This window comes from Mus caroli, chromosome X, assembly GCF_900094665.2.
Source record: "Mus caroli chromosome X, CAROLI_EIJ_v1.1, whole genome shotgun sequence".
NCBI classification, from domain to species: domain Eukaryota; kingdom Metazoa; phylum Chordata; class Mammalia; order Rodentia; family Muridae; genus Mus; species Mus caroli.
The window spans coordinates 41,274,596-41,292,065 of record NC_034589.1 but is presented as its reverse complement, the minus strand read 5'-3'; the positions used below and the strand labels follow the sequence as shown (position 1 = coordinate 41,292,065).

The following is a 17,470-nucleotide window of genomic DNA, read 5'->3' as shown; positions in this document are numbered from 1 at the left end:
CAGCCAGGGCTACACAGAGAAACCCTGTCTCGAAAAACCAAAAAAAAAAAAAAAAAAAAAAAAACTGGGAATAAGGGTGTGCCTAAGACAAGGATAAGCAGAATCTAAGAAAAACTGAATAAGGAGTGCTAAGAAGAGGGGGATAAGGAGAATGTTAAGAAAAGCAGGACAAGGAGAATGCCCTCTTCTCTTTGTCCTCAGCACTTATACATCTTTCAAAATACATGATCACATGGTAAAAAGTTCATCACAAGTTTACACATAAATTCATAACATAAATCAAATAAAGAGTTTACAACATACAATATTTACATACGTATCCATTAGGAGTAATTATCTCTCTAAACAACCATCACCTGTCATATCTCTACAGGTTCATGGAGAATTAGAAAACATAACTAAGTTAGTAGTGAAGTTTTGTATAGACAAATCCAGTCAATATTTTCTTTTCTGTCCTAGCACCTATAATAAATCATTCATTCCCTTTTTATGACCTTTAGTTAATTGTTTTATAGCTTCTTGGAATGTACTCTTAAGTAGTAAAATGTCTGCTTACTATCTAAGAGGCAATTAACTGGTGACACATGGGAGACTGACAGAGTTCTCATGACAGAGTTCGGATAGTTTTGACTATCAGAAAAGGACCTCATAGCAGTCACACTATAAAAGAGCTTAATAAATACTGATATAATTTTAGGAGTTCTTATAGGATCATCATTAAGAATTAGGAAGTCATCTCTTTGTCTATATAGCATCAGTACAAGACAGTAGTATGCCTTCATTGTTCTGCAGAGATCTGCTCAAAAGGGTGGGCTAATACCTAGTGATTGTTATACATGTTTAATAACAGGAAAAGCATATTAATAGCAGAAATCTTTCCTAAAATGAATTTCTCATAGGCCTTGCCTACTGGTGCAAATCTATGGTGGATTATAATCCAAGGTGGACTCATCTCAGGAAGATCCCCTGCTAGTTATTAGCTTCTCCAATGAAGGCTCCTGACATCTGGGAATTACAGCCTTTTCCTTCCTGAACTGTCAGCAGCTATGATTACCTGTAGGAGACCTACACAAGCTTGACAACTTTTCTTCATAGAATGGGAAAAGGGCTTATGACTCCCTTCCTACTCCAATGTTTTTATAGAGAGCTAATGGTTACTAGAGGAGGGGACTCACGAGGCCACATCCTTTCCCAATGATTGATAGGCAAATGGATGCTAGGAAGAGTAGCTCATGAGGCCTCTTTTTATAAGCATTTAATTGTTGCTTCTTGTTATTTTTGTTGTTAAAGTTGGGATTCTGTTCTTGTGGCTGTTTTCTTTTAGGTTTGTTGAAGGATTACTTTCTTGCTTTTTCTAGGGTGTAGTTTCCATCCTTGTGTTGGTGTTTTCCCGTTATTATCCTTTGAAGGGCTGGATTCATGGAAAGATATTGTGTGAATTTGGTTTTGTCATGGAATACTTTGGTCCCCATCTATAAGCATTTAAAAAATGACTGTGAGATGGCTCCGTAGGACCCACATACTGGAAGGAGAATTGTAGATGGTCTTTGATACTTTATGGGTTCTTATTTTCCCCACCCCCTTGCTTTCACTCCTTAACACTAGATAGAAAAGAAACAAGGATAGAGGGGAGTGAGGAATTAGGAAAATCCTTTAATCCAAATTTTTTTTTGTTTTTTCTTTAACTATGGCTACTAACAAATTGCAACCAACCTCCCTAAACTCCCACTTATCAGGGCTCCTCTGAAAAGTTCCCAGAATTCCAAATGTCACACAATCGCAGAAATTATCTGCAGCTGGCAAAACAATGCTTCTGCTATAGCATGAGGCAAGTCATGGTCAGCTGCTGTGGACAGTCCAAAGCAGCCCCACTTACATATACCTGGGACTAAAACAAAAGCACATGCTTATGGTTTGTTTTGTTTGTTTTGTTTTGTTTTGTTTTTAAAGAAGCACACATTCCAGAATTCTAAAAACTGTCACTACAGAGAATGCCCTCAAAAGTAAATGTAAAACAAAGAGGGTTGACTGCAGAGGAGGGCTCATGAGTTCCTGCCCTACAGCCAGGAATTAGAGACAGTTAACAGTTGCACAGTTAAGGTTGCCAAGACGAGGGTCTCACCCTTCCCAGGGCTTTATAGACAGGAATTACTAGGAATGAGCTCCAGAGACCATAGATCTGGCCAAGATTTGCAAGCAATTAATAGGGGACAAGTTCAGAGTCCCCAACCCTCTTTAAGACTTACAAGCAGTTGTTTCTGGCGGAAGGGTTCGTGTATGTCTCCAACCAGAAGAAAAGTTTTGCATGGAGTGATGGCCTAATGAGAGCCCTTCGAGGCAGAGAGAGAGACTTTTTTCTTCAGTATTAAAGCCATCCCCCATAAGTTGCTCGTGGTCTTGTAAATAAGCAACTAAAAACAATTAGAAGTCAGGAGCACGTGCTTTAATCCCACTGCTCCAGTGGCAGATGGAGTGACAATTTTGGAATTTTGGTTTCTTTTAAAACACAGAAATATAAAAATATGTTGTCATTTTAATCCCAGGTGTGGGGTATGGGACTGCTTCAAATTGTCCACAGCATCTGACTATGAATTGTCTTGTGCTCTAAGCAGGGGCATGATTTTGCCAGCAGCATATAGTCTCTGCAATTGTGTGCCATTTGGAATCCTTGGGACATTTTAGAGGGTATATAAGTACTAGGGCGGGCACCCGGAGACATGGTAGGTTGTGGGTTGTTATTGGCTGTTGTTGGTTGCAGTTTGTTAAGTAGTCACAAGAATAGAAGAAACAAGAAGAAGTTAGATAGCCTAACAGCAAAGATCAAACTTGCCCTAAGGAACTCGACACTCCTAATCAGGAAGTAATATTATGATAATGTTACCTTCTTTCCAACCCCTGACCTTATTCAGGGACCTCTTGTTTTTCCTCTCTATCCTTTTTTCTCTCTTATCAAATGGTAGGGAGTTGAAAGGGTATAAAAGGGGTGAAAGAAAGAACCCACAAAGTAGCAAAGATCACATACAGGCAGAGGCAGATGGGTCTCTGAGTTCAAGAACAACCTGGTTTTCATAGCCACTGCTAGGCCAGCCAAGAATATTTATAAAGGAGACTAAGAGGGTAACAATAGGTGATGAAGAAGGAGATGGGAAGAGGAGAGTGTACAAAAGGACACATATTTTATAAGAGAAAAATAGAAGGGGAGATGTAGGACAGGGGTAGCGGGGGTAATTGGGAAAGTAAGAGGGGTTGGAATCTACTTAAATACACATAGTTTGAAAAGTGCAGTAGTACTGCTAATACTTTATTTGGCCTCAGTGGGAGAGGATGCACATAGTCCTGCAGTAGCTTGAGGTGTCAGGATGAGATGATACAGGGCACAGGGCTCCTCCTTCTCAGAGAAGGAGAGGAGCGGAGAATGGAGAGAGGAGCTGTGTGAGGGGGAGACTAAGAGGACAGGGGGAGATATTGGAATGTATGTATGTATAAATAAATGGTTAAAAACCTTTTAACAAATTTACACTTGGGTTCTGTTCTTGGTTCCCTGTCTGGGGTGATAGACATCCTGGTTTTGTTCAGGAAAAAAAATGTTCAGGCAACACTGAGGATTATCTTAAACTGCTAATATTTTTGTCTCACCTCCAGAATACTGAGACTGTTCTACATTTGTGCTGGGAATTGAATCTAGGTCTTTATAAATGCTAGGCAACTACTCTACAAGCTGAGATACAAACCTGGCCCTCTTTTTCTCTATTGATTTTTTTTCCTGGAATTTCCATTAGATAACATTTACATTTTATATTTGTTTCTAACGGAGAATGGGCACACATGCCTATAACTCTTAACATTTGGGAGGCTGAAACAAGAGGATTACCAAGAGTATAAAGTCAACATAGTAAGATCTTGTCTCAAGAAAAGTATCGTGTGTGTGTGTGTGTGTGTTTCAGTCCCACATATACTTAACTTTTGCTTTTAGGATACGTTTTAGTTAGTATCACCTGATTTGTTTTTAATTATTTTCTGAATGTTCTTGTTTATATATTTAAATTTTATTTTATTGTTATTGATGTGTATGTGTATACTGTGTGTGCGCATATGCCACACCACACATGTGGAGGGCAGAGGATAACCTTTGTGAGCCCTTTTACCTTCCATTTTACATGGCATGACCAAGGAATTGAAACTCAGATTATTAGGCTGGGGCAAAAAAGGTCCTTACCCACTGAGCCATCTCTCCAACCCCTGTTTATTACATTTTGTCAAATTTCTCTAAAGCATATTGTTTTTAATTTCTTGTATCCTTTGTTCTATCTGTTTTGTCTAAAGTCTTTTTTGGTTTTGTGTGTGGGTTTTTTTTTTTTTTCAAGACAAGGTTTCTCTGTGCAGCCCTGGCTGTCCTAGAACTCACTCTGTAGATCAGGCTGGCCTCGAACTCAGAAATCCACCTGCCTCTGCCTCCCTGGATTAAAGGCGTGCGCCATCACACCCGGCCCTGGATTTTCTTTTTATTCTTATTTTTAAAGTAATTATATTTGTTATGAGCTGTGGGGTTATACAGAACTGGTAATATTTGCAGTGCATTCTTTATTTAATTTCTTGAGATGAGAACTGTCTATTCTACCCTGGAATGGGATAAGCTTTTCTATTTTCCCTATTTCCACCCTAGTATTGTGAGGTGAGGGGATGTTTTTATTCTGTACCCTAATATCTCTGGTGCAGTTTTTTCCTCCTTCCAACCTAATTGCCACTTATTTTTGGTTTGTTTTTTTAAATACAAATGATGGGTTTTGGTTTCAGGTAATGAGTATATACTCTCCTATTTGTACATATAATCATATCCTAGTCATATAGCATAAACTTAGTTTGATTAGATTTTTTTCTTAAATTTTTGGCTGCCTGGAACTAGAGAGATGGCTCAGCAGTTAAGAGCACTACTTATTCTTCCAGAGGACCCCAGTTTGGTTCTCACAACCCACTTGGCTGCCAACTACTGTCTGTAAATTCTGTTCCAGATGATTCACGCCCTCTTCTGGCCTCTGCAAGCATGACATGCATATGGAGCACAAACATATATGCAAACAAAACATAACAAAAACCTAAAAAATAAAAATTTGACCATTGTAACTCAACTGCTGTCCCCAATGTTCTAGCTCCCTAGTCAGTTTTTACTAGTTTTGTTTTGAGATAAGCCTCAAAAATGTCATCCTACTACGTCAACCTCCTGAATGGATGGTAGGGAGGGTTTCAGGAGTACACCAGTTTAGAGATTACAGGTTGTTTTCTCACTTTATTCTTGCTATATGATATACCAACTATGACTATCAATTCATAGTTATTATGTACTATTCAGTAGTTTCCTTTAAGATTATTAAAGTTTATCTTTAATTAGCTTACTTCCTATTACAAATATGTGGGGTTTTTTTTTTCCTTTTGAACATAAGGGTTGTTTCTCTCCTCTTGGAAATTAGATAATTCAAAAATGGCTGAACTTTTCATGGAATGTGAAGAAGAAGAGTTGGAACCATGGCAGCAGAAAGTAGAAGAAAGTCAAAGTAAAGATGACGATGATGAGCTGATCTTTGTTGGAGAGATATCAAGTTCCAAGCCAGCCATTTCCAGTAAGCATTTATTTCAATGAAGTTTCGTATGATGGTTGTTTGTTTGTTTGGTTTTTTTTTTTTGAATGGGACAAACCTGTGCCTGTTTTATTTTTAGTACATGATGTATTTGTTCTGAAAAGAGCTTAGATGAAAAGGTAGGGCTAGGGAATACCTTAGCACTTAAAGCACTTGCTGTGCACACCCAAAGCATGAGTCCTGGAATTTGGATCCTCAGAAGCCATGTAAATGCCAGGTGGCAATGGTAGCCTTCCTATAATTTCAGTTCTTAGGAGGCAGAGATCGGAAAGTGACTGGGTAGACTCCAGTCTTATTGGCAACTCTGTGTTCAGTTCTCTGCCTCAGTGAATAGAGAAGAGAGCGATTGAGGAAGATCCCCACAGCAGCCTAGGGACTCCAATGTAAATAAATTTTTGGTGGGTGTGGTGGTTTGAATAGGTATGGTCCCCAATAGGTTCATGTGTTTGAATGCTTGGCCTGTAGAAAGCGACACTATTGGGAGGTGTGGCCCTGTTGGAGGAAGTGTGGAAAAGGTGTGGACTACTTAGGGGAGGTGTGTCACTGTGAAGGTGAGGTGTTGAGGTCTTAAATGCTCAAGCTTCACCTGATGTGAAACACATTCCAGCCCCCTTTTGCTGCCTTTGGATCAATATGTAAAACTCTTGGCTGCTCCAAAACCATTTCTGCCTGCATGCTGCCATGCCTCCCACCATGGTAATAGACTGAATCTTTCCAACTGTAATCCTGCCTCAAATTTAATGTTTTCCTTTCTAAGAATTGCCTTGGTCATGGTGTCTATTCACAGCAATAAAACCCTAAGACCATTGGGATATTTAATTACTGCTTCTATTTCAGTAGGGGTTATATCTGATTTTGAATTAACTTTGGTAAGTGGTATCTATCAAGAAAATTATCCATTTCTTTTAGGTTTTCCAATTTGGTAGGGTACAGGTTTATTTCTTTTTTAAAAAGATTTATTTATTTTATATATATGAGCATACTGTCGCTGTCTTCAGACACACCAGAAGAGGGTATCGGATCCCATTAGAAATGGTTGTGAGCCACCATGTGGTTGCTGGGATTTGAACTCAGGACCTCTGGAAGAGCAGTCAGTGCTCTTAACCACTGAGTCATATCTCCAGCCTGGAGTACAGGTTTTTCTAAGTACATTTTTATGACTCTCTGGAGTTCCTTGATGGCTGCTGTTAATGTCCCCCTTTTCATTTCTTATTTGGTTAATTGAGATTTTCTCTCTCCATGTAGTTTGCTTTCTAGTTCCATTTGCTTCAAATATCTTCTTCCATCTTCTTTTCCTGTGTGATGTCTACCCTTGATGTTGAGCTGTTTCTTAGATACGATGGATTTTTTTTATCCATTCTGTTAGTCTGTGTCCTTTTTGTTGTTGTTGTTCATAATAAATTTTATAAGACAATGCAGTGAATTTCAAAATTTTGGAATAGTTTTCATCAAAAAAATTAACAAAAACACGGAGATACTGAAATGACTTAGTGAACCAGGAATACTCAGGAGAAAGGGCTCCCGGGTGCCTCGGCCTTCCGTCCTGATGTATAGTCATCTCTCCTTTACCTAACCAGCCTCAAGTCTAAATTCAATGCACTTTGTTTCATGAAAATAACACAAATCAATGTAAATCACTTAAAACAGAGCAAAGAATAAAGCAAGAATAGAGAGGTAACATCCTTGGGGCAGCTTTCTAGTCTGTGTCTTTTATTGGGGCAATTGAGACCATTGATATGAATGAGCAATGCTTGTTGATTTCTGTTATTTTGTTGTTGTTATTGTTGTTGCGGTAGTGGTGATCATATTGGTGGTGGTGGTGGTGGTGGTGGTGGTGGTGGTGTGTGTGTGTGTTTTGATTTGCTGGACTAGGATTATTGATTCTTTCTATTTAGTTGGGGACATTAATCTCTTCAGGTTGGAGTTTTCTTTATAGTACCTACTATATAGCTGGATTTGTAAATATATGTTGCTAAACTTTGGATATATCCTGGAATCTCTTATTTTCTCCATCTTTTGTAATTGATAGTTGTGCTGAGTATAGTAGTCTAGACTGACATCTATAGTCTTCTAGAGCCTGTAGAACTTCCTTCCAGGTTCATCGCTTTTACAGTCTCCATTGAGCAGTCAGGTGTCACTCTAATAGGAGTGCCTTTATATGTTACTTGGTTTTTTTCCCCCTTGGAGATTTTAATATTCTTTCTTTGTTATTTACATTTAGTGTTTTGATTATAATGTGCATATGGGAATTTCTTTTCTGATGCAGTCTATTTGATGTTCTAGGTTTCTTGTACCTTGATAGACATCTCCTTTAGGTTAGGGGGATTTCCATCGATGATTTTGTTGAAAATATTTTCTGTGCCTTTGACTTGAGTTTCTTCTCCCTATATTCCTATGATTTGGTCTTCACATAATATCCCAGATTTCTTGGATGTTTTGTGCCAGGATTTTTTTTCAAACTATACATTTCTTCTATTCAGTCTTCGGTGCCTTAGATTTTCTTCTGTCTCTTTTTATATTCTGTTAGTGAGGGGTTGTCTCTGAAGTTTCTGTTCGAATTTCAAAATTGTTTTCATTTCCAGAATTTCCTCAGTTTGGGCTTTCTTTATTGATTCTATTGTTGTTGTTTTGTTTTGTTTTGTTTTGTTTTGAGATAGGATTTCTTAAGGCAATTAAGAAAATGCCTTGCAGGCCGGGCAGTGGTGGTGCACGACTTTAATCCCAGCACTTGGGAGGCAGAGGCAGGTGGATTTCTGAGTTCGAGGCCAGCCTGGTCTACAGAGTGAGTTCCAGGACAGCCAGGGCTACACAGAGAAACCCTGTCTCGGAAAACCAAAAAAAAAAAAAAAAAAAAAAAAAAAAAGAAAATGCCTTGCAGACTTATGTACAGCCCAATCTTATGGAGGCATTTTCTCTGTTGAGGTGACTGTACCTTGTGTCAAGATGACTGTAAAACTAGCCAGCACACTTACATATTTAGAAATACACACACACACATGCCTATATGTGACAACAGTTGATAAAAGAAGCCATATTTGAAAGAGAGCAAGGACAGAAAAATATGGAAGGATTTAGAAGGAGAAAATGGAAGGGGGAAGGGATTGTCAATAATCCTCAAAATATAAGAAATAATTATTTAAAAGAAAATGTGACCAAAGTGCTTTTCTCAAAAGAAAAAAGTTTTAGTGAACTACAACAACAACAAAGTAGTAACAACTTGATTGTTTAATACTTAAACTGAAAACAAGATCAAAGCCCAAAATTGATAGTACATACTTATAATCCCAGAAAAATTGAGAGTTCAAGGCCAATCTGATCTATGTACTGAGACCCTGTCTCAAAAAATAAAGTAGGAAAAAAATCATGATATCAAATAATTTGAGAAAAAAGGTTTTTTTCCCCTAGACTTCTGTCATGTTTTCATAGAACAGTGGTCTCAACCTTCCTAATGTTGCAACCCTTTAATACAGTTCCTCATGTGGTGACCCTCCCACTCATAAAGTTACTACTTCCTAACTGTAATTTTGTTACTGCTACAAATTACAATGTAGTACCTGATCTTTGATTCCCAAAGGGTCATGACCCACAGGTTGAGAAACATTGTCATAAAATGATGCATTTCCATGATCATATAACAAACAATTCTATTTTATGTTACTTTTTACTAATTCTATGAGGAGATAAAATTAATTTTTGTGGTTTTACGGAATGATTGTTCTTTTTACCTGTGCTAGTTAGATTTTATGTCAACTTGACATAAGCAAGAGCCATTTTTGGAGAGAGAACCTCAATTGAAAAAATGCCCACAGCAGATTTGCCTATAGGCAAGCCTGTGTTGTGAATTTTCTTGATAATTGATATAGGTGGGTCCATCCCATACAGTGTGAGGACATCCTTTGGTGGGTGAGCATGGATGATATAAGAAAGCAGGCTGAGCAAACAGTGAGGAGCAAGCCAAGAAGCAGCATTCCTCCAAGGTCTCCTATCAGTTCTGGCTTCCAGCTTCCTGCCGTACTTGAGTTTCTGCCCTGACTTCTATCTATGATGGAGTACAACTTGTAAGAGGAAATAAACTCTTTACTCTCCAAGTTGCTTTGCTCATGGTGATTATCAACAACGATAGAAACCATAATTTAGATATTACCTTCTTGTGAAGAGAAATTTTAATCAGTTTTTTACCTTCTTCACTTAAATATGATTCATTGGTAATCAGAAAATTATATTCACACAAGATCAAGAGATAACAATCTAAAATGCTCTAGAGTATCCTGTTAGGCCCATATTGACTTCTAGAGTAATATATTTAAGCTAGTAAAATGCTAATATCTAGGTTTAACTTAATCTGTTATCTGATCATTTTCTTTTCACAACGAAAGATATTGAGAATCAGAAGAAGAGCAATCCAATCAGCTGTCCCATAATGAAATTTCCAGAAATCTAGGGGTATCAAATGTGGCATGAGAATTGGGCATAGGCTTGATTTTTGAGTAATAAGAACTTACTTATTCATAAAATAAGTAAAATACTTACTTAGTCATAAAATCTTGTCATCATGAAGGGGCATAAATATATTTCTATTAATGAGTATATATGTCCATTTAGACAGTTTTATATTATCTTAATTATTTGTTTCAGTAATGAGTTTTGAAATATTCTTGTAGATATTTTGAACAGATGTAGCCCTGGTTCATCTTCAAAGGGACTAAAGAACGGTTCATTCAATCCAGGTACTTTATTATTTTACTGTCTTAATGTTAAATATTTGGTTATGTTTTATTTATATGTATATATGTGTTCCTGTATGAGTTTTTTTGTGCACCATGTGTGTACGGGTGCCCAGGAGGGGCAGAAGAGGGCAATGGGACCCCTGGAACTGGAATTAATCAGTGGTGGTTAACCACCTGATGTACATGCTAGGGTCCTCTGCAAGAGTAGCAGGAGTATTTAATGGCTAAGCCATCTCTTCAATTTCTACTATTTCAAACTCAACTATTTCGCATGATTGTATACCAACATGGTCATTATATTCTGGGTCTTTTTTTTTTCACATATAGCTATTTCTAATATATTCAAGCCTACAAGTCAACACTACAGAAATCCATCATCAAATCCACTGGTTGCTTTGCCAAGCTTTCATCCTGCTCTCAAATCTTCAGAGAGTTCTGATGGTCAGACTGTGTCTAAACTGGTAAGTTTGATTTTCTTTTCTAAACTTTACAATTAGTTCAAGAACACATTGGATAGAATATATCTGGCTAGAGTTGAGAATAGTCAAAGCTAACTGCCATAATTACTCAAAGAAAATTATCTTTGAGTCATTGTCTTTAGATTTGTTTGTTTGTTTGTTTGTTTTGGTTTTTGTTTGTTTGTTCAAGAAAGGGTCTCACTATGTAGCTCTAGCTGTCTTGAAACTCACTATGTAGACTGGCTGGCCTCAAAGTCAGAGATCCACCTGTCTCTGCCTCCTGAGTGCTGGGATTAAAAAGCATGAGCCACCACATTCAGCTTCATTTTTAAACTAAATTTATTTCATTGTGTTAAAGAACACTATTACACTGACAAAATTATATAGTATAAAGTCAGTATATTGTATGATTTTTATGTACAACTATTCTTGATACATTCAAGTCAACACTACAAAGATCCAACATCAAATTCAATAGCTACCTTGTCTAGAATTTTTTGTACCAAAACCTTTGCCCTTCCAAACCCCAGTAACCCATAATCTTACTCCGGGTATTTGACAAAGAGGCCAAAAACATGCAGTTGAGAAAAAATAGCGTCTTTATTCAGTGGTTCTGGAATCCTCCATGTCCACATATAGAGAAATGAAATTACATCCATATCTATCACCCTGAATGAAAATTAACTCCAAGTAGATCAAAGACCTCAGTTTGCAACCTGAAACGTGGATATTGCCAGAAGAAAACATAGGCAGTTACCTGATTTAGGTATAGGGAAGGACTTTCTGAAGATGGCTCCATTTGCTCAGGAATCAAGGTCAACAATTGGCAAGTAGGACCTCATAGAACTAAAAAGCTTATCGAGTAAAGAGGAAACCCACAGAAAATCACCTTTTTAACAGAGTAAACTTAGGTGTTCATAATTGAGATGACCATTCCAACAGGTCATAGCTGTTTATTCTCAAAACCATTTTCATTGTTTAGTGTTTAAACATTTAAAGCCAGCATGGCGGCTACATGCATGTAGTCCTAGTGTTTGGGAGGCTAAGGTCAAGAGGATTGAATTTGAGACCAGTCTCTCCATAGTAAGTTGGATATGAGACTGGGAGACATATTTTAACTGTCTCACAAAACAAAGTAACCCCCAAGTACAACAATAATAAAAGGCTTTTAATAGAAGTAGGACATGGCAGTAATGCTTAACATTTGGAGGGAAGCTGTTAATATGTGCAAATCTTTGTACTAAATGCTATCTGTAATTCTTACATAATTCTTAAGACATTCTTAGGAGGGAGGCACTATTATTCCGATTTTATGGTTGAGGAGCCTGAAACTCAGAGGACCTAGATGATTTATTGTTGTGTGTATAGCATTCTGTTTTCATGGATTATCTGTGTACCACATGTGTTTGCTGCGTGCAGAGGAAGAAGAGGGAGTCAGATGTTCTGGGGGACCTTCTGAGACTAGAACTAAAGTTGGTTGTTAGCTGATACAATGTGGACCCTGAGAATTGAACCAGGTCCCTCCTGAAGAGCATCTACTGCTCTTCAGTGATGAGCTCCGACCTGTCTCAAAATGGTTAAATGATCTTCTTTGCAACAACTATTTCAGTCAAAGAGAAAGATTAGTATAATAACCCCCCCCCTTGATTTTTTTTTTGAGACAGGATTTCTCTATGCAACAGTCCTGACTGTCCTGAAACTCCCTCTGTAGATAGACCAGGCTGTTTTTGCACTCATAGATTTCTGCCAACATCTGCCTCCTGAGTGCTGGACTTACAGGCAACGTATGGCTCTCATTGTCTCTTTTAAAAGTCAGTGTGATGCAGCTTAAAATTAGTAGGCTGTAGGACATAGGCCTTGGTTTGTTTGTTTGTTTTTAATATGCCTGGGCTTTAATTCCAGCTTCCTCATCATAAACAGGATAGACTTTACTCGGTGCCTTCCTTGACCACACTAAATACCTATTTTTAAGATGGAGTATGTTGATGATAAGGTCTTTATTAGCACAGTTAAAAAACTACTTGATGTGTGTTGAGACAGGATCTCTATTTAGCCCTGGGTTATCCTGGCACTTGCTAGGTAGATGAGGCTGGCCTCAAATTTAGAGATCCACCTGCCTCTGCCTCCTGAGGTCTTGGATTAAAAGAGTGTGCCACGACATTCAGCTACAAGAAGTGTATTTTAAATACAAATACTGAGGGCTATTTCAGTTGGAAATATGAATAACTTGACCCTTACAAGTAATTTTTTCAGTTAAATAGTTAAATAAATGGACAGGTATAGTATTGCATACCTTTAATTCCAGCACTTTTGAGAAAGAGTCAAGTCGATCTCAGTGAGTTTGAAGCCTGTCTGATCTACATAGCAAGCTCCAAGCCACTGAAGACTACATGGTGAGACACACACACAGTGTGTGCCTGGTGCCAGTGGAGACTAGAAGAGGGTATCAGATCCCCTTGAGTTGGTGTGACAGATGTTTATGTTGATATTATATTCTGTTAAATATTTTCATTTCCTTAACCCAAAGTTTTAGAGGTGGAATGGTTATGTTAAGGGATGTGGACCTTTGAAAGCCTTTAGTGGATACTACTTAAATGTCCTTGGAGACGTCATACCAAAAATAAAACCTCTGCCTTGCCAATGTTATCACTGCTTTTTAAACATTTTAACATTTTATTCACAACTCATTTTAGTTTTCTAGGGAAATTGCAAAAATAACAAATGCCAATGTGCTCTTCCCACAGCGTGTGGCCATTTTAGCAGAGAGGGAAGTTGGCTTTTGTGTTTTCTAACGTGTCTTTGTAGTGCCAGCATACAGTTCGGGTTTACTTTTATAATAACTGACAAAATAAGTTTAACATTTTGCAGAACTTTACCAAGACTTCATCCCAAGAGGATTCCGGTGCTTCTTCGGTCTCACAGCCAGACTCGACCCAGGATATACCATCTTCCAACATACTGCAACCGAGGACAGGTTTGATTTAACATGTCTTCTTAAAATTATAAAAAGAGACTTCATTCATATGCGTATAGAATTCCCATATGGAAGCCTGAAGATGGCTTAGCAGGTAAAGGAGCTTGTGATAACCTAAGTTGCGTCCCTGGAACCCACATAGTCAAAATAGAGAATCAACTCCATACTATGCACAGATGCAGACTAAATAAACAAACGGAGAAAGATTTTAAAAGCCAGCAAGGTGGCTCAACAAGGAAAGGTGACTGTCACTAAGCTTGCTGGTCCGAGTATGGTCTTTGAAGTCACTAAGCTTGCTGGTCTGAGTATGGTCTTTGAACCCACATAGTAGGAAGAGAGAACTGACTCCAGTGGGTTGTCCTCTGACCTCTACAGGTATACCACGGTATGCATGCACTCACACATACATACTTACACATACTTTACAATTTTTCAAACTACAAAAGTCATATAAAACATAAAAGGAAAGGCTTTGTCTGAATTGCCCATTGTATTTAATGAACTCAGAGGATAATAATTGGAAGGCCACTGTGGAAACTCTGAATGAGTGAATTACTTTTGTTTCCCCTACCTACATAAGGGACAACCAAATAAACCATTTGTCGGATTATTAGTTGGGAGAAGACCAAATTCAATTTTTATGAGATATCCCAAGATTTTCAAAACACCTTTAAAGAATTCTCCTGAATTTTAGAATGTTTTTTGAAGTTAAAATGTATTTAATCTCGGGGCGTGATGGTGCACACCTTTAATCCCAGCACTCGGGAGGCAGAGGCAGGCGGATTTCTGAGTTCGAGACCAGCCTGGTCTACAAAGTGGGTTCCAGGACAGCCAGGGCTATACAGAGAAACCCTGTCTCAAAAAACCAAAAAACCAAAAAACAAAAAATGTATTTAATCACCAAAAAGTTGATTCATTTGTAAAACTTAGCTCAGAGAAATTTAATCTGGCTTTCTTTTTTCTGTCTCTTTCTTTTTTGCTATATTATTGTTGTAATTGTTGCTTTGTGTTTTGTGAGGTGGATGCTTTTTTCCCTTCAGCCTGTCTTCTTTAATTAGTAGCTTCATTTGAAAGTATCTTTTTAATTGTTTGCATAAAGTTTATTTTGTGAATCTGAAAATGCTTCCTCATATAGTTTGTGCTTTTCGATTATATCAATTTTGTCGTTTAAATTAGCTCCAAGTCATTTTTACTCCATTTTAAATGTTAAAGGCATTTTCATAGCAATTTACTTAAAGTAGTATTCTGTGCTCAAGCTTTTATAAATAATCTTGTCTGGTGTTCAAATCATTGTAGGTGTCGATCAAACTTTAGGATTAAAACATCCTTCCACTTCCAAAGTAAACAGTGTTAATCCAAAAAAGCCAAAGACTAGTGCAAGCATTTCTGAAACAAGCCCTTGCTCTTCATCATCTTTACAGACGTTGCCTTCGGGGGCTTCTTCCCAAGTTGTACTATCAAGTAAGTATGAAAGCTTACAAAGGAAAAATGGACTAGTAAGAAACAAATTTTAGGAAGTATGAGATTTTTAAAGATGTTTAAGTATTTTAAAAGATGGATTTTTATTCATAAAAGTCCTTAATTTATTTTAGATATGAACACCTCATCAGTTCCGTCTGCACCTGGATCACCTTCACTAAGGTCTTGTCCAAAGTGCAATGTTAAGTTCAGGCTTTTGGATCCTTTGAAGTGCCACATAAAGGTAAAGGAATTTCAAATTTGAGTTTTGAAACTAATGAAATATTAAGAATAATACACAGTAAATATTTGTCTAGATATTTAAATGATAAAGCTTCTTTTGTCATTTTCATATGAGTAAAAAATTAATTTTCATAATAATTATACAAAATGTAAATTCTTCCTAGCCATGAAATTATAAAACTTAAGTTCATCGTGTATACACCATAGTGTATGATTCAAAGTCAGGTCTTCACCCATGTACAGAAAATGCTTTGCCTAGTGAAGCATTTCCCCAGCCCTCATAATTCTAATTTTCCTGTTCATGTATGAAGCCTAATTGTCTTTCTTTTAAAGATTTTTTTATATCATGTATGAGTATCTGCATGTACACCTGTTCATTTTGTATACGTTGTTTAAAGAAATGCCTTTTTAGTCCCTTTGCCAATTTTTTTACAAGTACTTATTAGAAAATTTAAAGAATATGAACTAATCAAGGAAAAAAGACATCACCACAAAACGAACAGTGAAACTCAGAAGAAGTGAATGAATGTATAGAAATGTGGGAGAATAGAATACCTTATTCTCAGTAGGATTCCAAATCAGCAAAAGAAACAGAAGTGGGAAAAAAGTTGAACTGCAATTCCTAATAAATAGCTTATTATTCGGGGTTCTCTAAAGAACAGACCTGGCATATGAGAAATATATTTATAGTTAAAATGGCTTATGGGTGGTCCTGGCTGTTTCCTGAGGATCCAGTAGTTGTTCAATCCTCTAAACTGAAGGTCTCAGCAATCCCAATCTGGGGCTGGAATCCCAAGTCTAGAGAGTTGCCGTTTTGCAGTCCACCTTGGAATCCCAAAGAACTGTGTCCTAACACCAGTGAAGGGGTGGCTCTGGAACAGGATAGATGAATTTGTCGGTGACCATGAAGGGAAGCAGGCAAACAGCCAAAACCTTCTCCGATTTTCTTTCATGCCGATTGCCAATAGATGGGACTGAGATTTAGGGTGGGTCTTCCACGTCAAATAATTCAACCAAGAAAAGTCCCTTGTGGGTGTGCCAAGCTGCTTGGGTTTTAGTTAACTTCACCTGTAGTCAACTTAACAACCAAGCTTAGCCATTACAGTCAGTAGTGTAAAAGACTTTCATAAATGGCCAGATGCCACTGCAATCAACCATGACTTTAGGTTTTAAATACAGCACAGATAACATTTAATGAGATTGAATTATATGGTAATTTTCTTCTGAAAGAACTATTCATGCATAAGCATCTTTCTATTTTCTTGCCATCTCTGTCTACTTTGAAGTTATTTTCAGATATAGTTAATGTTGTCGTTGAGGTGCTACGGAATTATAAGAATTCTCACAGTTGTTTTCTAATACTTTGAAGTTTATATATCCAACAATTATAATTCTATGATTTGCAAATATTCTCTTCCATTTTAATTTTTTTCTCCAGTTATTGTTTTAAAGATTTATTTGTTTTTATTTTATGTATTTGGGTGCTTTGTTTGCATGTATGCCTGCACCATTTGCATACCTGGTGTTCCTGGAGGCTAGAATAGACCTTGGCTCCCCTGGAGCTACAGTTGCAGTCAGTTGGGACTCACAGTTGAACCCTGGGTTCTCTGTGCTCTTAACTGCTGAGCTACCTCTCCAATCTGCTCCAGTTATTCTTAAAGACTCATCCTAGAGAAATTCTACCACTGAAAATTATATACAATAAAAAATTAATTTTCATTGAAAAAAATGTATGTGTGGAAAGTATTCTATATTAGAATCAGTTTAAATGAGATTTTGATTTTATTTCAAGGTAAATATCCCCCATGAAATATTTAAGTTGTATAGATAGACTGCACTGAGATTTTTAAGAATGTAACTGATGCCAGGCAGTGGTGGCACACAACTTTAATCCCAGCACTCGGGAGGCAGAGGCAGGCGGATTTCTGAGTTCGAGGACAGCCTGGTCTACATAGTGAGCTCCAGGACAGCCAGGGC

General features: G+C 37.5%; 1 protein-coding gene across 4 annotated transcripts in view; it reads left to right on the top strand.

The window, feature by feature from the left end:
* The window catches only part of Znf280c (zinc finger protein 280C), a 49,269-nt gene that overhangs the window by 10,779 nt on the left and 21,020 nt on the right, over nucleotides 1–17,470 (top strand). For all 4 annotated transcript variants that reach the window (XM_021153219.2, XM_029473463.1, XM_029473464.1 and 1 more), the window contains 6 exons: nucleotides 5,466–5,615; nucleotides 10,295–10,360; nucleotides 10,688–10,821; nucleotides 13,687–13,792; nucleotides 15,089–15,253; nucleotides 15,385–15,494. In XM_021153219.2, coding sequence (XP_021008878.1) covers nucleotides 5,466–5,615; nucleotides 10,295–10,360; nucleotides 10,688–10,821; nucleotides 13,687–13,792; nucleotides 15,089–15,253; nucleotides 15,385–15,494 — 731 coding nt within the window. The remainder of the gene's footprint in view (nucleotides 1–5,465; nucleotides 5,616–10,294; nucleotides 10,361–10,687; nucleotides 10,822–13,686; nucleotides 13,793–15,088; nucleotides 15,254–15,384; nucleotides 15,495–17,470) is intronic.